The sequence below is a fragment of the Sinocyclocheilus anshuiensis genome, unplaced genomic scaffold (assembly GCF_001515605.1).
Source record: "Sinocyclocheilus anshuiensis isolate Anshui unplaced genomic scaffold, SAMN03320099.WGS_v1.1 scaffold1737, whole genome shotgun sequence".
NCBI classification, from domain to species: domain Eukaryota; kingdom Metazoa; phylum Chordata; class Actinopteri; order Cypriniformes; family Cyprinidae; genus Sinocyclocheilus; species Sinocyclocheilus anshuiensis.
Genome location: NW_015540975.1, coordinates 27,597 through 53,072, shown reverse-complemented (window position 1 = coordinate 53,072; position 25,476 = coordinate 27,597). Strand labels below are relative to the sequence as shown.

The window sequence follows — 25,476 nt, the reverse complement described above, 5'->3', positions numbered from 1 at the left end:
TGACTTATGTGTACTTAGCTACACGAGGAAATCAAAGGATATTTATGCCATATATCAAGACTGCACTTAAGTTCAATGCCGCACGTACAAGAACCTTCACACGCCAATTTGTCTAGCATCAACATCCACAAGAAAAATAGTCGCTACAGCTATTCAATTCATCCCTCTTGTGTGTAGCCCCTAACACTACATGCTGCAGTCTGAGAATTGTATTTTGAAAAATATTTAATTGAAGTCAGAGCTATATGGGGATGTCTTTGAGAGAAAACATGACAGCATTTTCATGTTTGGGGGAACGACAGATTTCAGCTCCAGAAGAAGTCCTTGAAACTCGAACAGCAACAGTGCATGATAATGGGCTTATCTAAATTCAGAGGCCCATTCGTCTGGCTAATTATTATTTCATTGACGAAGCAAGACAACACCTTGCTTGTCCTCTTTCATCTTCAGTGGTGTGCTAAAATGTTTGGGCAAATATTTGGGCAGTGTTATTATAATTGTAGTATAAAAGACAGAATACTCGCCACAAAAGTCAAAAAGAATTGTGTTAACCGCGCCTTTACGATCTGATTAATTTACTGACTTGCATTTAAAATGAGCGATCAGCTCCTCCATCCATAAAATGCAATAAACCCAGACCACTGTTCTGTGGATAAAAGCCAATGGCGGTATCCACATCATTATGTTCCTTTGATATCCTGTTTTCATTGTTTCGAAGAGAAGAGGCTCACAACTGCCAAACGCAGGTTCAAGCTGTGGGCAAGCATATTAAGGACGCAAAAAGACTAACACTCAAAGCGGTAAAAGCTCTCGATGTAATCAAGAGATTTAGCCACTCCCTGAACTCCTACAATCAAACTGACATATGCTGCAGACTTCAAGACGTCTACAGAGCCATAACCATTAGATCAAGCATCCATTTGACATCAGCTGATCAAAACCATGGCGTAATACTTCCCGAACACAAGGTAAATTCATCATCTTAGGCAAAGATAAGCGGTTTTAAACAAGGATCACAAAGAGAGGTCCACCTATAAACAATTACCTCATCCACTTCACATTTGAGCCCACAAATCCCATTGTCTTCCCTCTCTCATGCAGAAAATTATTTGTGGGTTTGAGGAGTTGGACTGAATGAGCTGCAGGTTTAATTCACTGCCTTTCATTTCAAGAAGATTTTCCTCTCCCTGGGGAACAAACAACTGCTATCCATCAAGGAGAATAAAACTTTTTAAACAGCTCTTCCTAAACAGTGGGCTTAAGATAGCTAAATGTTAATAACCAGCTGATGAAAAATTCATCAGCCCAGAATAACACAATTCACCCAAATACCAGCCAAGTACACTATAATTAAAGTGATGCCACTCGTGAAAGGCAGTTTTTGGAGAACAAAACCAAATGAAGACGGTTGGAGGGTCCTGCAATTAATAAATCCATGCTTTTCGGCTGATAAATATAAAATCTTGTAAGAAGCAGAAATGGGTCATGATTATCAACAATTGGTCAGTCAGGTTGATGATTACATTAAATTACAAAGAGATACATATAAAAGAGACATTACTATTGTTCTTTTTTTTAATGATCTTAATTATTAATAAATATTACATATTTACATATCATAATAAACTAATACATTCAATAATAAAATACAATTTCTAACAATAACTCTACAACTATATAAAACTAACTTGTTGACCATCATGACCCATTTATGCACGCTTATATATAGACACATATTCAAAAGATTAGTCCATTTACACAAAAAGCATCCTAACACGTGTGCATTAAAGGGTTAGTTCACCCAAAAATAAAATTTAGGCTGCGTTTTACTCACCCACGGCTCCGGGGGGTGAACAAAGACCTTCTGTAGCGAATCGATGTGTTTTTGTAAGAAAAATAACCATATTCAAAACGTAATAATCACTTTAATCTAGCTTGCGCCAGCAGTTGTACACTGGAAGCAGTTCCGGGAGCATGACGTATGAGGTCAGCGTTGCGCATGCGCCGGTGAGTCTCTTGAAAACCAATGTTTGTTTACAGGATCAAAGGAAACAAAGTTTCCTTACTTTAGCAAAGGAAAACCAGTCTCCTCTTGGCTTATATTGAAATCCTCTGACATTCTTCTTTACAAATCCTTGTTTTGTACTTCTAATTCTTGACCGTTTTTTGTTTTGATTTCTCCGCTGTGTTTCCGTGTTCGCACTTCGGAGCGGCGCATGCGCAAAGCCGACGTCATACGTCATTCCCCCGGAACTGCTTCTGTTTACAACAGTGAGCGCAAGCTAGATTCAAGTGATTATTACATTTTGAAGTGGCATTAAACAGCTTGAAAGATCAAAGACCATTTTTTATATAACTCCAACTGGATTCGTCTGAAAGAAGAAAGTCATATACACCTAGGATGCCTTGGGGGTGTGTAAAACGCAGCCTAATTTTTTGGGTGAACTAACCCTTTAAGAGCTGAGTAACAGGAAGTGGAAGCTATAGGTACAGAACATACACGCTTGGCCAATGCAGCACATTATTATGCAGCAAGTTGCTCCGTACAGTAGTGGCCGGGAATCACCCCTGCGAGGATTAAATTCAGTGAGCTGAGAGAAAGGGAAAGGTGGTGGTTGTGAAATAAGAGAGTCCAGTGCTTTCTCTGTCCTGTTCTCTGTGTCTCTCTCTCTCTTTTTCCATCTTAGAGTGAATAGGCAGAGGACGCCTTGTTGAGTTTACTGCACGCCATCAGAAGCTCCACAAAATCTGGCAGAGGTCTGGAGGCCAGGCAGAAAAATAAAGCGAGGGATGAAAAACTCAAGAGTGGCTGAGTTCACAAGAAAGGGAGGGAGTGGAAGGGCGAGGCAGACAGACAGGAGAGCAGGGCATTCCTCTTCCCATCTGTAGGCCTGAAGGCAGGAAGCAGGCGCATGGGATATGACTCATTACACCCAGCCTTCTCTTATCACTGCCACTCTCCATGGAGACATACCCAAACACAGCTAGTAGGGCACTTCAATTCCCTCTCTCCCTCACATACACATATACACATTCCCTTTTCGCTGCCACAGATATTGGGTCTCAGAACACCGCACATCATTATGCCATAATACAATTTGAGCAATCCATGCCTAAAGGACATTTCCTTTTGAACTCATAGCAAATAAACGAGCCATTTCTTTATGTTCTTAAGAGACAGCGACAATTTTCAGATTCTATATCAGAGAGATCCACTGACATAAAGATTGGCCATTGTGACACATGCATTCACTTCCATTTGTGTTTTGAAGCACAAACATTACATAGGAAATTGCTCTGCATCTCGTAACCTTTGTCATTTCAATAGCATATATTTTATTACACTGCAGTGCATACAAAGTTTACCACAAAGGACATTTTGCAGAAAGCGCAATGGCTGCATTATCAGGCCTAGACATGACAGCCAATCATCTTTCAGAAGCCATTATGATGATCAAGTCCATTATAATGACACAACATCTGGAACAAAGACCACTAATAGCCAACAGCTGCCGGGTGGAATGACAGCAATTAGTGAGCCATTGACACCACACTCACCCTTTGCTGAAGTGGACAGTGTAATTTAAAGCTAGCTTTCACAACTTTTGTGAATGAATTATTAATCAAATGAGTGAATAATTCTTGCTATTTGTAATATGACTCAAAGAGTCTATTAAATTAAGCCTGTTCAAGATAATCATCTTTATTGAAATGCTAACCTTGGTTACATAATTCATATAATCCATGATATATATTACGCTTTAAAGATGAGGACCATTAAGTACAACAACAGCTGGCTGAGGCCTTAATAAACATAGCAACAATGTACAAATGAGCTTCGACAGGACTTCACTCCAGAGCTACTAACAGTCGGAAAAGCATCTGTGTGATCAGACTGCCCAAAGTTAGAAGAAAGACGGCGGAAATTGGGCATCACCAGCTTGTATTGATTTGTAGAATACTGGAAGAGACGCTAGTGACTAGGTCTACTAAAAAGCCTTAGGCAGACTTTGAAAGTGTCAGTGAACTGTGTAAGTGGCCTGTAGAGGATGAGACTGGATTACAGGTATATGGAATATTACATGAAGAGAATCTTCTAACAACAAGCCCAACTCTTTGTTGAATGTAATTGAATGTAATAATAAAAGAATGCAATTTATTCCTGTAATGTCAAAGTAATTTTTTCAGCAGCCATTTTCGAGTGTCATATGATCCTCAAGAAATCATTCTAACATGCTAATTTGCTGTTCAAGAAACATTTCTAATTATTATCAATGTTGGAACATTTTGGCACTTTTTTTAATCACGATTCTTTGATGAATAGAAAGTTCATTTATTCACAATAGTAAAAATATTAAGTTACAAAACATTTAATCAATTGTTAATCAAACTTTTCTTGAGCACCAAATAAACATTCAAATGATTTTTGAAGGTTCATGTGACACTGAAGACTGAAGCAACTGCTGCTAAAAATTCAGCTTTGACAATACAGAAATAAATTACATTTAAAATATATTAAATAGAAAACAGTTGTAACTGAATAATTGAATCTGCGTTTCTGTGCACTATATTATGCACAACTCTAATTAAGAAACTACATAAATGCATGTTGAAGAAAAGATGTCAGGAACTACTTTTTGTAATAATCCATCTCCTGAAGCCTCCCTACAAAACATCTAGGAAAATTATACATTAATGAAGAAAATGGAGACAGAAAAACATGGTCATTAACTGCCTCTGTAGGTCTTTGGTGATCATTAATAAATATAATTACACCAAACAATGAAGTTCAATGGTGTAAAGTCAGCAACAGACAAAGTCCCAATTTTATTATCATGAACCATTAATTCTGTCAGGACCACTATCGTCAAAGATGATTGACAATTAGCATACAGTTTGGATTGGCGGTATGGTTCTGTTCTGGGCAAGAACTCCCTGCGCCTCCATGCAGCCTAGCATGGATGAGAGCAGGGAGAGCTGCAATAACCCCCCAAGGTAAACAGAACAGAACTAACATAAATGTATTGCAGATATTGTTAAAGTTCAATCATTTTATGTACACATTTTAGAATTAGTCTGATTCAAGGAGAATCAAAAGGCTGAATCCCGACTGACAGAGGAGGAGTTGGGGATGGAGGAGGGTAATTAGCTATTGAGCAATGCGAAAACTGCTGATAATACTGAGGGACCTTATATGTGAATGCTTAGATAGGTGTCGTATTCCCATAGGCAGATGGGGATCAGCTGAAGGTCAGCTGATGCGAGCTTGACTAACGTGACCTGCCAGAACTAACGCTACGCTTGATTTACATCTAATGAAAGAAGATATAAGGACAGGGGAAACTAAACCCCGTTTCCTTTTTTTTCTTCTTCTTCTTCTCTTCCAAGCAAGTCCTTTTATCGGCACAACAGGGGCATTTATCTTCTCACTCACACATTCAGTCACAGATGTGGAATTCTGCTTTTATGCCCTCACTTTACTTATGTTTGACATCATTGGAAGTGTTTAGTTGTTTAAAAAATATATTAGTAGTTTTAAAGATTCTTCATATTTTTACATAAGCAATCTGTAGAAATGCCAACATGACAAACAAAAACAGAAACTCCAAAAATACCAGGTTAAAAAAAAAAAGAGGTATGGTAATGCTATAAAGAATGGCATTAGCATGCTGAATTTTGGGAATAGCTAAAAAAAGAATCCAGATCATCTGTAGTCGACACTCCAACAGCCCTATTCCACAGAGACCGTAACAAAGAGTGTAAAAAAGCCCAACTACTGTAATTGGTTTTAAAATGGTGGAATTCATTACCGTTGTGCTGCATGTTCAGAAATGCAAACAGGAAAGAAAAAACAGTCACCGGAGGCTTGAACTGATCTGCTTAAATAAAAGCCATAGGGAGATGAAAGGCATAATTCAAATGACAATTTTAGCAGCCTTAGCACATTTATAACAGAAAGTTGAATATGTTTTGAGTGTAATTGGCATATGACATCAGCTCTCTTTTCTACCGTTGCTTTTTCTTTTGTTCTACTGGCAGGATATAGACTATGAGAATGTCCAACATCCAAAAACAGATGAAGAAAAGTACACCTGAAATCTTTCCAGAGTAAAACCGGCACCAGGTAAATCACATAGAGACATTTTTGCATAAAGTTCAAAACAATAACAGGTGTAAAATGACAAATGTTAAATTGAAACAACCTCAAATCAATTTACAGCAACGTCCAAGTAACTAAAGTCCTCTGTTCGTCTTCAAACACAGCATAGTAACAGCTCACCGGATGGTCGATCTTATAGCAACCCTCAGTTCTATCCACACATTCAGTGTGCACTAACCTGACGATCAGAATTTCATGTTTTCATTTAAAATTTCTGTCACATCTCACCACAAGTTGTCCATCTACAGATATGATCTGTGTGAGGGAAAATCGGTATTCATATTTAGACTTTGTATGTGTCCTTATTTGATTAGCATTTGGCAAAGCCACCCAAAGAAAGAAGTGATAGCATATGGCTAAGTTTAAAAATGAATGTGCAGTGTTACAGAGAGCACCTGAACTACATAAAGATGGAAGGGCAGCATATGTGGATGAGAGAGAGAAAGTAAGAAACAACTCTACCACTCTGACATTGACTGACGAGGAAAAAATCACAAAATACAGGGTAAGAGACAAGATGAGAAGAGAAGAGACTTGCCAACAGTAAAGTTAGACTTTACATGAACATGTGTTACACAAGAAGAGCTAGTTGAATGGAATTAGCTTGACAATGTGTTGTCAGCAGCATGTTTTATGACATGATGAGACCAGAGGCGCCAGTGTAAATTATTCAGATGTGATTGCATAAGCAGGATGTCGATGAGGAGCGAGGCAGCTTGGGCCACCAAGCATCCATCGCCGACACCAGGAGCTAGAAGGGGGAAAAAAACAGAACTGTGTCAACACCCAGGAAATTTTACCGCACAAAAAAAAGACTTTTTGTGAATGTAAATTGGAGACCAAAAAAATTATCCATCTAGCCAAAGTCCATATGAATACGGTTGGTAGGTTTCAGTTACTTCCCCTCTTTAAAGATCAAACCTCTAACAAATGGCACTGTAGCCAGAAACTGTGCTGTGCAGGTCTGAGAGAAACCCATTAGGTCAATTCCATGGCAACAACGTGTCTTTTTTCTCGATCTCGCACACACAAAAACTGCTATGGAACTTTATTTTAAAGATACTGACTGCCATCTAGTGGCCGTTGGGATTTTCTCAAGGCATGCACTGCACCATCTTGGTTTCCTCCAACTTCTAGTCTCTCTGGCAATGGACAGTTAATCATATGGATTTATACAGAACATGACAAGACATATCTGAAAATATGCAAACAGCGTGTCCGCTATAAATACACTGAACAAAGCAAGAAGAACAACAACCAGGAAAAGCTGACATTTAGGGAACACAATCAAGAACAAATAAAACTAAAATCAGCCATTTTGAAGGGTTTATTTCTCCGGAGCCCCCTTGAGAAACAGTACAAGGCAGACTAAACGGTTTGTGACCCATCCTTTATCAAACCACAAATCGTTAGGTTTGGCCATTTGGGGAAGTGCTTAAAGTGTGTTTGATGAGCAGATAATGACGGCTCACTGCTGAGCGTCCAAGGATGACGACCATAAAATGTCCAGCCACAAGACAAGCGCCACACTTTATTAGTGCTGTGATTTGCCAGCGGGGCCGCAGGGAGTCTTGGAAGGAGACGATGGGGTTTTAAGCAAGGGGAAACCGTATTGATAGAATCAACCAGGTAAAATGACACTAGTTCAGCATATCTTTGACTCCTACCCAATAAGTGAACGAGATAGCTTTTCATTAGTTCAAGGCATGGAATAAGCACAGGGAAATAAAACAAAGGGGAAAGTCGTGAGTAGTCAAAACACATTGTTCTCCAAGCGCAGTTCTCTGCGTTTACCGTTAAATGTGGCCATACTGCATTCATGGCTATATGGTTCAAAATAAATTATCTAGGCGACCACCCTAATTTGTAAGAAAAGAGCTGTCCAGAAACCATGGAGCATGTACCTAAATGCCCAAAGTTAACGAGGTAACACAGCACAAAGCTCCTAACTTTCATTAAGCTAAAAAAGAAAAGCAGGACTCGTACAGCTAAAGTGATGACACTGATGTCTTCGGAAAGGCTGTGGTAAAAATATGCTTTGTGCTTTAAATATATCACATCTAAGGCTTGAAAAGGGCAAGAACGTGAGGAAACAGTGTTGAAAGGTGGTCAAGGAGAGTGACGGGACAAGCCATTACCAGAACTTCTGACCTCATAACGACGAGGGAACATGCAGTCCCATCTCGCACTCAGAGCTGAGAGCAGGACGAAGGAAACTAATAACATCTAGGTGAACAGAGGGTGATCTGATTGACCGCTGGAACGAAAAAAGAGAGACAATCGAGGCAGGACAAGGGAATATATTGCACTAGAGTCCCAAAGACGAACACCAAATGGGCTCCTCTCATACAGAAGAGGCATACAATCAAGCGCACACGCACCTACACACAAACGTGGCCCATCTCTTTTTCCTTTAATATGAGAACACCATGTCCACTCTTGGCTCCCTTTCATCTTCTCTTCATCATAATGAGATCCCGCTCCCCTCTTTTGAAGGCAGGAGTGCTGATTGTTTGTTTCGCATTGAAAGGAAGACCACGTGGCATAATGCAGCAGTCAGTCAGCAGGCAATGAGACCTTTTCAGTCACCGTTGGGAGCTGGTATTGACATACGCCACCAGGTCACAATTCTTTAAACACTTTCTAGACTGCGTGTCCTATATGACAAGACATTCGTCTTTCTGGTGTGTATGCATTCCCTGCCATGACTTACAAAAGACTTCTGAGAGCTTGTGTGCGGTATAATGTTGTATGAAGAGAGAGAGCATGTCAAACTGTCTGACTGATGTTGGTAGCGCATTTATTAGTGTCGGCTATCATGAAGAGTAGCTTTAAAAAAAACTGTAGGCCTGCTTTATATTAAGTTTTGATAAAATAAATGCTACCTTTAAGTCCTGCCGTTTCTCATATGAAATCACCAAACCTAGACAGGGTCGGTGAAATACAAACAATTCTGGGACTTTCTGGGACTGGAAATAGTATTAAAGGTAAATCAATCATATCGTATTTGACATTTGTATATTAGCACTTGACTGAATGACATTAAAATTGTATGCGAGGTTGTGGCTGCACAAAGCAAGCAACTGAAGCATCAGTTGAGACCCCACAGGAGATGAGGTTAGGTGTTGCGATGAATATTGTTCTAGTGTCAATCCGATTTCAACCTGGAGAAACTTCAATATGCCTGAGCTTGGAGACGCAAACAAAACTGAAATTCGTGGGTCTCAGAGTTGATTCCTGCGATACAGCAACAGGACCAACTCAGTCTCTTAGATGCAGAGTCTGAGCAGCTTCTGTGATGAAACTGAGCCAAAAGAGGCAGAAAAAAAAGACTCGTGTAGCATGAGAAGGTCTTGTATTATAACATGGCTCAACCTTATAGGTCAATTACTAACATCTCTGCAGCTATTCCATTAACTTGTCTTAAAGGAATTTTCATGTTAAACTCTATCGATAGCATCTGTGTCAATAACTGCAGAAAATAATTTTGATTTCTACCTCAGTTTTCATTGCAAATTAATTTCAAACAGCACATTATCAGTGGTGTTTGCTAAAGTAAACTATTATAAAGTAAACTACTATAAAGAAAATCTATTATACTGTATATTTTAAGTATTAAAATTCATAACTCATCCCCCCACCGTTTGTGCTGCAAGCATAAATGATACTGCAAAATCACATAGCTTGTTGGGGAGAGGTGTGCAATTACTTTTCAAAGAAATCAGACTTACAATCTTCACCTAGAGGATGATAAAATTGTTGGGGGAAAAAACTCACAGACTTACACAAAAGGAGAGACAGAAGCTATATCTACAGACCAGAATATCACTGAGTCTTAGACTCTTGTCTGGCTTGGGCTTTGTTATGCAACCACCTAATAACCACCCAGAACACCCTAGCAACCATTTAGCAATGCATTAACAACTATTCATAACGCCTTAGCAACCACATAGCAACACCCTGGCAAACACCCAAAACACCCCAGAATTGTGCATTTTACACTGGTTATTCCCACTTAAAAAAAAATAAAAATAAATAAATAAATACATACATCCATACATACATATACACATATACATATACATACATACACATATACATATATACATATTCCCATCCAGCATATATTCCCATAGCCAGCATTGGGTATTCAAACAGTTATCAAGAAAAAAACTGCAATAGCAGATAATGATGTAAATAAAAACACACAGAATCAATGTTGCTATAACTAAAACTATGAAAAAAAAACTGTTTTGGTAAATGACATATACAAAATATATTAATAAAATAAAATATAAATATTAGACGCAACTTAAATTATATAGAAATGTGGCAACTAAAAATAAAGTTTTAATTGGAGTACTAAATATAAAACTAAATAGAATTGACAATAAAATGACTAATAAAAATGACAAAAGCACATAAGATTAGTCAAACTAAAATTAAAATAAACTGAAAATATAATAAAGGTTACTATATTATAATAGCACATAAAAATAGTAAAATAACACCTCACAGAACTGTAACAAAAAAATGTTTTAGTAAAACCTGCTCTTAAATCACATCAATATTTATCACAACTAAATATTTACGGACAAATTTTTTTAAATAAATAAAAATCAACTAAGAAAAAAACATCACATAGAACTTATATTCTTTCAACACAGTTCCTTCATCCTAATTAAAATGTATCTATAAAAATGATGGCCAGGTTCAGAGGGGGTTATTCGATTTATTTTTCCATAGGGCAAACTTTCTTTCTGCTTCCTAAGACTTCTTATCAAATCAGTTCAGCCTCCAGTACGCAATCAACATTAATTGCAAAACAGAAACAAAGAGACCCTTTCAGACTCAGGCGTAATAGGTGGGGATGGGCTGTCCTTAATTTTATTCAAACTTAGTATTTTTAAAAGGGGCCCTCTCCAGAGCGAGTGAAAAAGGACATGGTGCACGTGCACCCTCACTTCAGAAAAGCCTTTAAACAGGTGCTTATAATGAGCCTGTATGGCCGTGGTAGAGATGAGCTTTGGAACAGGAGTATACTGGGTATAAAGTCTACCAATGAAACAAGTGGAGCCCCACACAAATGCCAAGGATATTAATTTGCCTGGGAATACAAATTCTGTGGACTATACAGAAGCGAAGGAGACAAAAAAGCGAGGAAGGAGAGGCGATCTACTACTCTACTGAACTCCAACAAAAGCCTTGGAGAGCTTGTATTGGATATTCAACGTTACCCATAATGCAGCACACAGCAAAGATAATAGAAAGAAACACAAATTAAGAAATAATTTGAAGGAAAGTTGAACTCTCACAAAAACAAGCTTTCTTTGGACATTTTAAGAGCAAGGAGGTAAATCATTACCATACAATATAATGGAAAACCATCATAATCAAGCTCAATCACTTTGATCAGAGCAAGATGTACCTTTTCTACAAAAAAAAAAAAGATTTTTTTACCTCTACTTCTAAAAAATGATAACAAATCAGGTGTTTTTAATAAATGTTTGAAGGCGCTATTAACTGAATCGTTATATATCATATATGCTCAATACTATTATATTATGTAAATCTGATTTTTTGCTAGTTTTATTGCAAAAAAAAGTTCCATTTCAACTAATTTTACATCAATACAAATGCTGCATATTGTGTCTGCCATATTTTCGCACTAACAAGACCCTGACTCGTAAACTCAGGGCTTAATGAAAGTTCAGAATTTTCCCACTTGTAATGTAACGGCTTCGTGGTGCCATTCATGTACCTTCAACTCGTAAATATGACACTTCAGACAAGACTTGAACATGCCTGCAATTTAAATAAAAATCATCATCAGACTGTAAAAATATCCTAGATACTAACGACCAAACTTGTTTTGTGCAAAATAAAAACACTTGTGATGGAAACCAATAGACAAATGTCATCTTTCTTCGCCAGGGTTTTGCTCTTTTTCCACATATGCTTTTCAAGACTCTTTGGTTCCAAAGAGAGTATTTAAGCACAACACACTTTAGCATGACTGCAAGATCCATGACATTTCACCCGAGAAAGGGCCAAGTCTTTGTCCCATGTGCAAAGAAGCTAAATCATTTCTAAAATACAAGCTTTGTCTATTATTCTTTCGCCGACAATACCAGGGATTCTCAGAGAGCAGCTGAACTCTAACAGTCCTAGCAGACTCCAGTACCTGAGGTCTCAGCGACTCCTCTCTCTCTCTCTGCCCACAACTCTGAACGTGTCGCCATGTTTCCGTGGAAACAGGCAGTCTTTACTAACTGCTGGGCTGACTTTGTGATTATTGATCTCCTCCTGAGGTCTAGAGAAGCTTTGCAGGTCAAGTCATGTGACCTTAACAGGTAACGGTGGAACAGTCTTCAGGGCCAAACACTGACTGGGTTATCTGTGTGTTGGTTGTGTTTTATTTAAGCACAGGGAGCTGCAGTCTTCCATTCCCTCACAGAGGGGCTCATCAATTCCATGTCGATAAAACGTGGGCATTTTGACACACAAACTATCATCCTTAGCCTGACAATCAAAGCACCAACATCTCTGATCAATCGGACACCGTGGCGGGGCGGCAGGTATGCCTATGCCCCCTTGGGTCACCATCATCATCACAATCAAGCTGCACTGATACAAAACTGCTGAAGCGCATGTGACTCAGCAGCATGCGGACATGCTGACCAGTGAATCTGAGCCCTGTGAGAGCGTGCCGGAGAGATTTCATCCCTGAGGATGATGTGGCTCAGGCAGGTCGGTCTGCCTCCAAACCGCACTGACAGCGTGGAAATAGCAATCTGCCCAGTGAGAGGCCGTCATCTTGGCCCCACTGAACGTAGTTTCCACAATAAAACCCAATAAAGGTGGGATATTGGGAAAGAGAGAAACAGAAACAAGGAGAATGAGAGCTGACAGCTTCCCTGCAAGCCCTCACACTCTCCCATCTGTAGGAAGTGCATGCAGAAGTCAGATAAAATGGCAGGAAGTACAGGAACCTCTGAACTGTGAGAAACTTCCAAATGAGAGGACTTGTTTGTGGTGCATGCTGTCAGACAGTTCTTCGATAGAGACAATCCCAGAGTAACCTTCCTGCTCTATCCTAAGAAGTGATGCAACATTCAAAACATACTTCCATGCTCATCAGCATCAAGCATGTTTTATTGCTGACAGTTTATAGAAAAATCACTCGACACACAATTCTATGCCAAGCGGCATGAGAGCACTGATTGAACGGGCCATTTCGCTACAAATAAATGAGTCTGTTGTGGCAGCTTATTGCTGTATTGTAAATAACAACATTTACCTGTGCTACCTTATCTTCAAGCTTCCTCACGTACATCTACGGGCCTTTCTCATAGCTTCGGCAACACAATAAAACAGCATTTTAAATGACAAGTGACACTTGCGAAGGCAATAATGGAGCCCCTCTAAATAAATAAAATAAAACAAATAACAAGCAGCCTCATATGGGCTATGGGACCGCACTACATGAAATAGTAGAAGCCAGTCTGCAATTACAGCATTACGGAGCTGTGAAATGAGGAAACATTGCCATCACCCAGACAGTATATATTTATAAAGATTATTACTGTCATTTTGGAGAAAGTGGGGGGCAAGGGGCGAAAGTAAGTGACAATAACAACATGAGCAGCTATGAACATTTCAGAAACAATAGTGACATGCTGTAATGTGACTGGGACAAAGACATGGTTTGCAAATGGGCTGTGCTGAACGTCCAACTGCAAAATGGAACATATTTATAGGATGGGGGGTAGGGGGTGCACTCAATATCTTTTCTGCTGTTCAATCAACATGGTACGTGTGTGTGTGGGAAAATCTAATTAAGTGATACATTCTCAGAACGCTGTCTGGGAGGGGGAAGAATGAACACAATGAAACCCATTTATATACAGAACATTAGAATAAACAGATTAGATCACAGATTATGATTATTTGCCTAAAAACTATTGCTCATCCCTGATGTTACAATATTTAAATGCTAATATCTGTTAGGCAGTGATCCATTTCAAAGAAAAACTGCTTAAACTAACAAAAAAAGGTCCTAGTTTATTCTCAGAGAGCACAATTGAGAAATCACTCATTTCTAAATGTGCAATTTACATGCAGAGATTGGGAGAAAAAAAATAGAACTTTTTCAAATTATAGCCTATAAACTACACTAATGCTGAAAATAAAATAGAAATCGAAAGCCATAGAGATTACTTTTCTAGATATTTTCAAAAAAAAAAGGAAGAAGAAGAGAGAGAAAGATACAGCAAAGACAGAGAGATTGCACAACAACAAATCAAAAGTTAATAAATAATTGTGTTACTTACCGCAACTTTGCTCCCAGTTATCTGCATGCAGCGGTCAGCGGAGGGTAGTTAATGTGCAAAAAGACACAAACAGCACAATCATTAGTAGGCCAGAATCTCTCCGGTACTATCCTGTTGAAGTATTAGAGCTTATACTTAAATGGCTGGCACACTGGCCCTCTCTGCTACGCTGCCTACTCATCTGAGAATTACACACAAATTAACAGGGTGGAGAGAGAGGGTTCAGACGGACACTAAAGACAATGTCTGCCATTTTGATGACTGCTTGGAACATAAAGATCATTATGAATTTATCTCCAATTGAATTTTTAAAAGTGGCTCTCTGGTCGCTCATTGGTTTTGCATAATGAGTGCAGAGAAACAAAACAAAAAAAAAACATCTGATGAAATGATTGATGCAAAAATGTCATGTTTTAAAGGATATAAAAGAATGCCCCATCTCAACAATCTATTGTTTCTAAACCGCAAATCATTAGGCTACTTCATGACAATCAAGCGGTTTCTCTATTAAGGGAATTTTTTTGACAAGCAGTACAAATATCCTCAAATAATCATCACTCAATAAAATTTTGTAAGAATCTAGTACATTTTTTACAAAATTAACCCAAACGTGGTATTTTATTCATGAGCAGATGGTCTCCTAAAATGCCTCCAAAGGCCAAAAATCAATCAAATGTCATTGGTAGTTTCTATCAAGTGTCAAATTATACATCACAGCTCAGAGATTGATGAAGTCAGCATGTTTTTTTTTTCTTGACCATGCCATAATGACAATTACTAGGATGAATATTTAGAAAGGTTTTTCTCTCTCTCTCTGAGAGCAGAATTGTGTGTACAACTGAAACTGATGTAATAGCAGATTTAACTCAAACAATTCTCAATTCCTTCGAAACACAAAACCGAATGCATTTCTAAATTTAAATTTAAATACATTGTAATCTGTTCTTTTTGTTTTAACATAGCTGTCCTTGGTTTTTGTTTTAAACTCCCACGATCACATTTTTAAAATCAAGGTTTATAATAAAGTCAATTTTAACAGAGTAACCTCTTGATAGAGTGCTATTTTCGAGTCCAATTTTCCATATCCCAAGCAAATATGCTCAAAAGAATCGATAAGGGTTTGGGTCTTGACTCAAAGCAAAAAAGTCACCTGCTTTTGCTTTCACCAGACGTGCTGGACAGCTGCCAAATATTGTTAGCACTGTGCCATGTTTGGCTGGGTTTGATTAATGTTGTATTTTTACTGCAGCTTGATCAAAAGAACAGACATTATCTTGAAACCCCATAAAGAACTGTCAGGGAGGAGCCTGAGGGGAAAAGCTGCTGCTAACACAAATTTCACAAAACAACACCTCATTGTCACTTTACTGTGGTATTAATGCTGTCAATTCCTGAGGAGCATGGAGAGTGGGAAAAAAAAAAAGAAAACTTAAACCAGATGATGGAAACTGTTGTAATGCAGAATTAGGCAGTCATGTAATATGCTAATTATGAAGAAGCTCTATTATGAAGTAGCTCCTGTAAACAAACTTCTGAAGAAATGTCATCATATCAAGAGACGGGTATTTATATCCTCGTTCCAGCTCTTCCCATGACCATCAAATGCCCCATGATACAAATCTACTCATTTAGTCATTTATTTATTAGCTCCTGTATCCTAGACAGGATCAGATCATCGCTCAAAAACTGTCATAAACGATTACGACAACTTGTGCTGTAATTAAGTTTCCATTCCATTTCAAAATCTCTGTAATACCACAGTTTTGACAATGTTTAGGTGACTATCCTGGGTAAGAAATCTTTTCCTTCCCCTTCAAAGACCCTGCCTAGACACATTCCGTTCCTTATATAAATAATTTAATTTAAGAGCGAAACAGTAAAGCAAAGTCAAAGCTTTTCACGACACTGACAGAGCGAGAGGGAAATGACTGTGTTAGTTGTAGGCATGCTTTGGCACTCGTGAGGACAATGACACACCTGTCAGAGACTGAAAAAGAGAGAAAGCATTTCATGAAAAGCTAACGGTCAAGGACATCTGCAGAGCATCAAGGCAACATTGGTTTTCAATGCATGTGGCTTACAGTTATGCTCAGGTTACATACTCCCTGGAAAATTATTTAGCAAATGATATTTAGCATTTTTAAAAGGACATGAAAATGAAACTCTTACAAATAAGATAAATACATTTAAATAATAATAATAAATAACAAATAACATTTAATAACATCATATTTACATATTCCACAAAACAAAATAAATACATTATTATTTAAAAGCTACACACCCTGGATTCTTAATATTGTGTGCCACCTCCACAAGCAAAGGCTGATTACACAGATCACAGGAAAAAATACAGCTATTATTTTGTGAAATTATGTAAATATTTATGTCACATCAAACAGCTTCGTGCGTGAAGTACTAATTCAAATTAATGCATTTTTTACTTATTTTTTTAAACAATAATATGTTTCTGTGAGGACTATGTATTTAAATATTTATTTCGTATGTATTTGAGTATTTAAATGCAAAGGCACTTTCCCTTAAAAAGACATTATAGTTTGTGGAGGCAGTCATTTAAAAGTATCCTACTGATACCCTCTGTAAAGTGTGATGAGGGCTCTTAGTTTTGCATGCTGAAGGACTCAAGTGGATGCCTCCAAGAAGAAAATGCTTGTTTCTCAAAAAAGACAAAAACAAAAAACCCCAAAAGCCATGCAAAGGACTTAATGATAATGATAAATATGCATTTTATATATTACTTTTTTTGGCAAATAGCTATTCACAAATGTTCAGTGTGAACAAACTAAAAAGGTGTGATCACATAATATAATGAAAGCATGCACAAATGTGTTGCAAGGAAAGAGGTGTTAGCTGTAAATAATAAAAGGAGCTGTTAACCATGGGAGCTGCAAGTTTCTGTCAAGCAAGCAATAATATCTGAGCTATCAAAGAGGACAGACATCGCTGGTGTGAAACTTCTCTATTCTTCCATCCTTCTTTTATTTCATCACTCTGCCCTCCTGCAAGGCAGGAGCTGTGGGAGTCTGCCGCACACAGACAGGCAAGAAGGCAGGCTGCGACAGGAGTGGATCGGATGGGTTTGTTTTCCCACTAATATTTGCTCTGTAAAGCTGTGTGCTGAAACACAATCTACTGTAGGCAGATTGGCACACTCGGGGAGATAGCAGCAGATTAAGTGGGATGGATGGACTCCGCTCTCCCTTCTTTTATTTAGATGGGTTTGGGTTATTAATGCAGAGGTGTGCAGAGGCCGTCTCCATGCTGTCTACTCTTGGTCCCGTTCACCCCTGCTAAATTACACCTGCAGTGGCTCAAGCGAAGACCAAGGGCCTCCTCTACCGCCAGACCACCATTTAATTACTCCCACTTGCCAACCAAAGAGAGGACACTGACCCAGTGCAGTCTGAGACGGACAGCACAGGAGTGACTTTCTCTGGACGTGTGTCAGTGTGCGTGTAAGCATTAGTCGCAACTCGAAAAAATTCGCAACTCGAAAACACCCTTGGTAGCTACTCGACATACAAAGAAAGTGCATTCGCACAATGATTCCGAGAGTGATCTCTGGCAGGAAAACAGAATATGACGGTTTTATTTACAGTAGTCAAGTGAAAAAACACTTGTAGCAAAAAAGATTTGCTACATCTGCCATCTCATGCTTCTGACAGCCGTGAAATTTTAAAACATTATATAAATCAACATGGAATCAAAATCGACCTATTTATTTTCTCAATACATATGCTATAAGTCTAAAAAATAACTAAAATAAACAAAAATGTTGTGATCTTTTAGCAAAATAACCAGGGTTTAAATCTAATGTTCATTTTAAACTAATGTCCAAAGTCTAATTTAAACTAATGTCCAATATTTTTCTGTGCTTTCTGAATAATGTTTTTTAGCAATAGAAGGGCAAATTATTGTCAATGAAACATTGTAGAGCTGAGTACAGCTAGAAAACAAAATCACTACCAAAATTTCCCATCTTTATTCAAAAAAAAAAAAAAAAAAAACTTTCAGGCCTGGAAAAAAAAAAAAAATAGTATAATTTTATTTGAATGACTATGGGAACCCTGAATAACATTTCTCAAATTTAATTCTTAACATCACCAATTTTTCAATCTCTCCCCTCCAACCAGTTTTTATGATGCAAAAAAAAAATTCTGATGGATAGAGGCAATCCTACTGCTTTTTCTTTACCATTTCACTCAGAAAAAATATCACATTACAGAAGTAAATGGATACATATACAGTTTCATATTGATTGCCAATGTTCGTCACCAGAAAGAGCCATAAATGCTATTTGATCGGTAAATATCAAAAATCATAAAAGACAAGGGCACTTTATAAATAATCAGAGAAGACTTTTCCCCACCTATAATAGCACTGGCTTAAAGTTCAATACATTCAATCTGTCATATTCAACAATATTATAAAAAGAAACAGTAATATAATTTGAAAAAGGCTGAATATTTGCACTACTCCCACAAAATCGGCAGTATGCAGATATGGTATGCAGCTTGGTTAGTAGCTTGAGCTGAATGTTTAAAAGAGGAGGAGGAGATCTCTGGGTGCTACAGTTGAGCATTACAGGGAAAAGTGTGTTGTGCCTGTGGTAAACATCTCTTATCACATAAAAGCACATCTCTTCCTTAGAATGCAGAGCACACGTTCCAAACCTCCTCCTTGCTTGTCAGAGCACTGTGTATAGCTTCCACAGTGACATGCTGCTGGTGAGTGCCTCTGGTGGTGCTGAGGGGGCTACAGGGGTGTAGAGAGACAGGAAACCCCTCCTCCTTCCTGCTTTGAGACTACAATACTAATATGTGAATCATATTTCACAATACATGCCAGGCTCGCAGGGCTGACAATGAGCCTGCTGCAGAATTCAATCATCTCTGATTATCATCATTATTAATAATGCTGATTAATTATCATAGCCGGGAGGAAAGCTAATGAAAACAGATGCTGAAGGCCAGCCAGAGGAGCCAGCAGTGGAGTGGGTGAAGGGGATCGTGGGGTTTACATGGAGTCTAACCTCGGCTGGACCTACTTCATAAAGGGAATGAAGAGAATTCGCTCCAAAAGCCTTGGATTACCCCGTGAGGCGGTGGCGTTCTAGCCTTTATTCATCTGCGCTGATGAAAGAGCCATGTTTCAGCTTACTGAGCAGAGACAGTGATGCGTACCAAATTCTAATGAAAACTTGATCCCCGTTTGGAAAGTGCAATACAACAAAAGCAGCCTGATAAGCACCCAGGAAAAAAAATGTGAGAGGAGAAAAAAATACAAAATAAATAAATAAGAATAAATAATAAAACGGAGGCAGCAATCAAAGATTTGGGGCTTTAGCGAGAGAGGCAGAAGGCAGATCAGGTTAAGCTCATTATTCCATAGTGTCTCGTCATGTGGTTCATCCCCACTCTCTCCTCTGTCTGTTTCTCTCTTTCTAAGACCGGCCACCCTGTGTTTTGTGGCGCACTTACAGATTTGGCTGTTGCAGAAATGTACTGGACCACCATCTCCCGTTTAGTGCTCAGGTCCTTCCCTCGCAGGGGGGCTTTACGCTCTTCATTCAGGTTCATGTCCTCCTGTAGAAACAAACAAAAATACATTTAATATATATTATTACAATTTTATTAAATATAACAATTTAATTTAAAATATTTCAATATAACATTTTTTTTTTCTTTTTTGGAAATAAACTCTGAAAATTGTTCTCACTGCACATTCATGACCACAGTAAGGACACTGTCCTACAGAGCCAAGGTTAGATAGAGTAATGAATCCTTGATATGTTTATCAATTCCATGACAAGTCAAGGAGATGTTGAATGCACACAAGAGTCTTTCTCCTGAGATACACCCAAACTGCAATGATATGGAGCCATGCTGCCCTCTGGTGAAGAGAAAAGGGACTGTGTGTTTTATGCATTCGAGCCCTGTGAGTGTGTGGGTGTCCGCAAAGAAGAAAACCTTAAATGACAAACAATGACTTAAGGAGGAAAGGGTGAGGGTTGGTGATTTCGAAGCTACTTGCACATCTATTCATCAAGCTTTATTTTTTTAATTGAAGGTACCACTTAAAAAAAGCCACTTTTGAAAATTGTTACTCTGTGCGTTTGCTACATCTGGCTAACAGCACATTCACTGAATTGGTGAATCTTTTCAAAGATGAACATTTCAAGTTTTACATGAAGCCACTGTCTCTCTCCTCTCTCCTCATGTAAAACAAGGCCTTTAATGAATCAGTGTGCCCTGTTGATGTGGTATCTTAATTTGCTCCTTAATCCAGTTCCCGCTCTCCAGTATGATTTACCCATCAGAATTAATTATGTCCTCAAAGCTTGGAATTATTAAATCAAAGGCCAGGGCTGGCATAATTGATTCCTTTTATGGAAACAGCCGAATCCACTGAGGCAAAGGTATAAATAAGTGCCTTTTTCCTCTTCAGCTACAGTTTGAGAACGGTTACTTCATACTCCAACTTGAAACTCTATTAATCAGTGGCGAGGAAACTTTGTAAAGTCATCCATAGGAACAATAATACTACCAATACAGACCATTAAAAATAAGACAATACAATGCAGGGGCACGAGAAGATGTTTTCGGTTGGGGGTGCTGTGTGTGTCTGTGTTGGGTGAAAGGGTGGGGGGGTGGGCTGGTTCACTTATGTCAGTGCTCGTGCTGGGGCTGGTGTTGTTTGGATGCCGATTTAGGAAAGTTTTTGCTGGGATGGGAATGTAAAAATAAATCTGAAATTCACTTTTGCGCCATTATCGCCTTGTATTAAAGTTAATCTTGTTCGCATTCTGTATAGTTCATGTCTGATACCACGCGCCAGCGTCACGTGTTCATGAGGATTAGGCTAATCATCCCATATAGAAAACATCACAAGTAAAATTTATCATGTTTATAAAGATAAACATGGGTTTATTATAGCCCACTTACAATTTACGTTTCAGAGATCATTACAAATAAATTATTAAATGCTAAAACTGAATAAATTTAAATGAACAAACTTGGCGTTGCATTTGCACCCATGTGAAAACAGGGGGTGCTGCAGCCCCCTCAGCACCCCTACTTCCTGCGTCCCTGATACAATGTGTACGGCAAGCAAGTCTGATCTCCCAAGGGCACAGAGGAGGAGTGCCAGGGAAATGGGAATCAGTAGATCTATCTCTTACTTTAAATTGTTGTGGAGAGTGGCCAAGTTTCCCAGAGGAAAAAAGGCATAATTTTTCATGTTTGATCTTGGTCAATTGGGTTATTTTACGTTGGGCTTCTGAGGAAATCTCTAAAATAGAAGCAATCCGCTTAGGTTTGTAAGGACAGCCGGAAGAGCACTTATCAGTCAAAGTGCCATACATCAAAATAAGCCAAATGTACTTTTGAGAGTCCAGCAGCGTATACAAAGCCAAAAGTTGAAGGACAAGCTATTTCTCCGTCCATCTGGAAGACAACAGGATTGTCACAATTATGCTGCCACTGATATTTAAGTGCATCTAGCGCATTTACTAAATAACTGAAGTACATGCAACAGAAGGCAGAAGTCCCCAAAACAGCTAGAAGAATGGAGAAATGGCATCTGAGTGTGCTGACCAAATGCTCCCCAAGTACAGTTTGGAGAGGGAGGATGAAGAGCAGTTGGGGGTGTGATTGCAACTGCAGGGGTAACGGTCTGACCTCATCAATCCCAGAGTCCTTCTCCAGACTAGGCGCATCTCTCTCCATCTGAATGTTAATGGTGCTGGAGGAATAGCTGTGGTTGACTGAATGATGATGCAAACCGGAGGAGCTGGCATGTCACATCCTGCCAGTGCTGGTTCTCAGCACGAGAGGCGCGTTAAGAACCCTCACCCGTGTCTTAACACGCCATCACCCAGCTCATGAAAGGATTTACTGCTGTGCATTTTTATCAGGCCTTGAGTCCAGCTGCGCACATGCACACACAATGGCAAGGACAGCGACACTGGCTCTCTCTCTTCATGCACACATTAAGTCGAGAATATCATATGCTTAGTGCCACGGCCACTAACCCCCTTCATCAAAGAGCTGGGGCTTTCATTTGTCAAAGAGCTCCTGTGTTTACCAGAGCCCTTTGATGACTGACCACATTAGTGCACCCTTATTTTTCTTGCAGAGCCATGCGCTGCACTGCAATCTCAGAGATCTGCCCACCAGCATTAAAGTGTGTTTGGGGAGGGCTCATTTATTTGCATTCGGTCAATACTTCAAGTTTGTATATTGAAGAACAACTTCAAATTTAGCCTTAACACTGATGATGTGAATCGATTCCTATGTGCTCCATGAGCATGCAGAAGGGAAACGCGAGTATGAAAGATCTCCCACAGCTTCACATATTAGGCTGAATGTGGTTTTGTTTTGTGGCTCATTAGTCTTTTCTATATGGAGACCAACTGACTAGCTGATCTATAATCTCAATGTCAATGGCGGCTGGAAGACCAAAGCGTTTTTCCCTCAATTGCTTCATTATGACTATTATGCTTTCAATACAAAAAAAAGCCAATTCTGCTCCGTGCAACATGTTTCAGGCCTGTAAACCTGCCTGGCTTGTCAAGCAGCAAATTGAAGTCCAGGTTTAATGTTCCGCTATCTTGAGAACAAAAACAGCAATTGAGAGGTTATGTGAGTGACAGGCAGTTACTAATGCAACAAGAAAATATGGAGGGCCAAGAGTCTCTGGCGGGTGTAAGATTAGTGCAAACATTTGAAACAAATGAACAAATCAAACTGATTATAGCCCTCCATGTCAGAGAATGCGAGGTGATTGATTACAGAAATCGTGCTGTATGACTCAGTTCTACATATGACCAGGCCACGTGGTCACTAGCACAATACTTTCGAAAACAGTGGAAAATAGGCATAGGGCTTAAATTTTAAAGCTTTAAAGAAAGACATGCTATCTGCCTGCTTTAAAGAAAGACACGCTATCTGCCTAAATACAATAACATTAATAGAAACTAAGCGTGAAGGCAAAATTATACACCAGGAGATGCTGTTCGGCTATGTGTTCTACCGTCACATTATAAAAATAAATAAATAAATAAAAGTTTATTGCTCTGCAATAGTGGTCGACCGATATATCGGCATTTTTTAAATATCGGCATTAGGGCTGTCGCGATTCGTCGATTCTATTCAACTATTCGATTTTAAAAAATCATCGACTTCATATTGCCTGCGTCACTAACCGCCAAAATACCGGAAGTGCAGCATTTCACGGACAAGAATCCCTAAAACATTATTACTTTTTTCCAAGGCTGCATGATATATTAAGCCTGTTTAAAAATAATTTTCATAATTAAGCATAACTGTGAATTTACAAACGCTATGATTTAATTAAATCGGCCGATAAGTTTTCCTGTTTAGCCGATGCGCTCGAGGCGGGACTTTTATTTTGACGGCGCTGAGAGTGGCAGCACCTGAGCACACAGTGCTCACATTCTCCCTTTTGTTCGCTGTCGTCGTTAACAGTTCTGTCTAAAGGCCCTTTCACACGGTACGCGGCAGTCGCGAGTGTCTAGTACATTCTCAATGGGAGACATGCAGAAAGCGGCAGAACGCGGGCGGTTTCGCTGGCGGTGCGGAGGCGGAGCGCAAGCGGTGCTCGTGCACCCAAAATCCTGCCGCTTCCACGGGCACGGCGCTTGGCGTCGGTTTCAACCAATCAGTGAACATTTAACCGAACTGCCTATTGAAAAAATAGAGGAGAAGATTGTTTTAAGTGTAGATTTCCCAGAACTGTATGACCCATCTAAAATCTTATCAAGAGACATAAATAAAATTATAATTCATTCAATCGTAACCTCACAGGTATGCTCTTTAGGCAAGTCATCAAAAACAACTTCACTTGTGCCAAAGGGGGAAAAAAAGGTTAATAATGACAACAATTAATGGCAGAATGACACAAACACAAATTTCCGTTATGTTTTAACGCGACCACCGCCACTGCACAAAACGCTTCCACTACAAGAGAAAGCGGCAGCCGTGCGGCGATTCCACCGCTTGCCGCGTCCCGTGTGAAAGGGCCTTTAGTCGGATCCAGTTGTGAGATCTTGTGAAGTGTGCATTTGTATCCTGCATGATCGCGTGTTCTCTTCCGTCGATCCGTGTGAATGGAATGCTGACAGGAGGAGAGTTCAGCTTCACTGGAGACTCGCGATCGACAAACTTTAAACTCGTGACTGATTTTAAATTATGCTGCGCTTTATGCATTTGCCCACTGCCATATTAATGTCATTTTCACTGTGTGCTGTATGTAAAATGAGTGTTGCCTTAGCTTTATTTGAAAAAATATGATTCCCAATGCACACAAACTTCCCAGAATACTGAGTGCCCTGTTGGTTACAGTGTTTACTTCCTTTTTTTTTTATTATACTTTTTATTAAATATTTATTTATTTGTGAAAAATACTTTGTCATCTAAAGTATAAGTATGTTTATTTAACACATTTATTTTTTAATCCATTTTCAAATTATTTTTAAATTTCTTAAATATTAATTAAAATAAATACAATTATATCGGCTTTATATCAGCCACCCTGCTTACCAAGATATCGGCATCGGCTGTCAAAAAACCAATATCAGTCAACCAATACCCTCCAACCCCAAGAAACAGATTCCCTCTAGATCATATAATACATGAAGGCAAAATATATAAATACCATGTTTGATATCAAAGATATTTGGTCCCAAGAAACACAAGAACCAACAATGTTTGATGTCCAACCTGATGTAATGTGTAGAAATGCCCAATCTTTGTGATATATATGTGATAGCTACAGCACAAGTTTTTTTTTTTTTTAATGATGACCTAAATTTTGTCTATTCGTCACCTGCTTCAAAAAATAATTTAGCACGCAAGTCAAATGGACAACATTTTTTGATATATGTATACCTCTCTCAATTTTTTTTAAAAGACATTAAAACTTGATCAAAACCTGTTACTA

At 38.8% G+C, this 25,476-nt stretch overlaps 1 protein-coding gene across 1 annotated transcript in view; it reads right to left on the bottom strand.

Annotated features, from left to right (window-relative positions):
- The window catches only part of LOC107690091 (protein diaphanous homolog 2-like), a 153,940-nt gene that overhangs the window by 118,329 nt on the left and 10,135 nt on the right, over window positions 1–25,476 (bottom strand). Inside the window, exons 5-6 of the mRNA XM_016488329.1 lie at window positions 19,995–20,099; window positions 14,494–14,514 (exon numbers count right to left, since the gene is read on the bottom strand). Coding sequence (XP_016343815.1) covers window positions 14,494–14,514; window positions 19,995–20,099 — 126 coding nt within the window. The remainder of the gene's footprint in view (window positions 1–14,493; window positions 14,515–19,994; window positions 20,100–25,476) is intronic.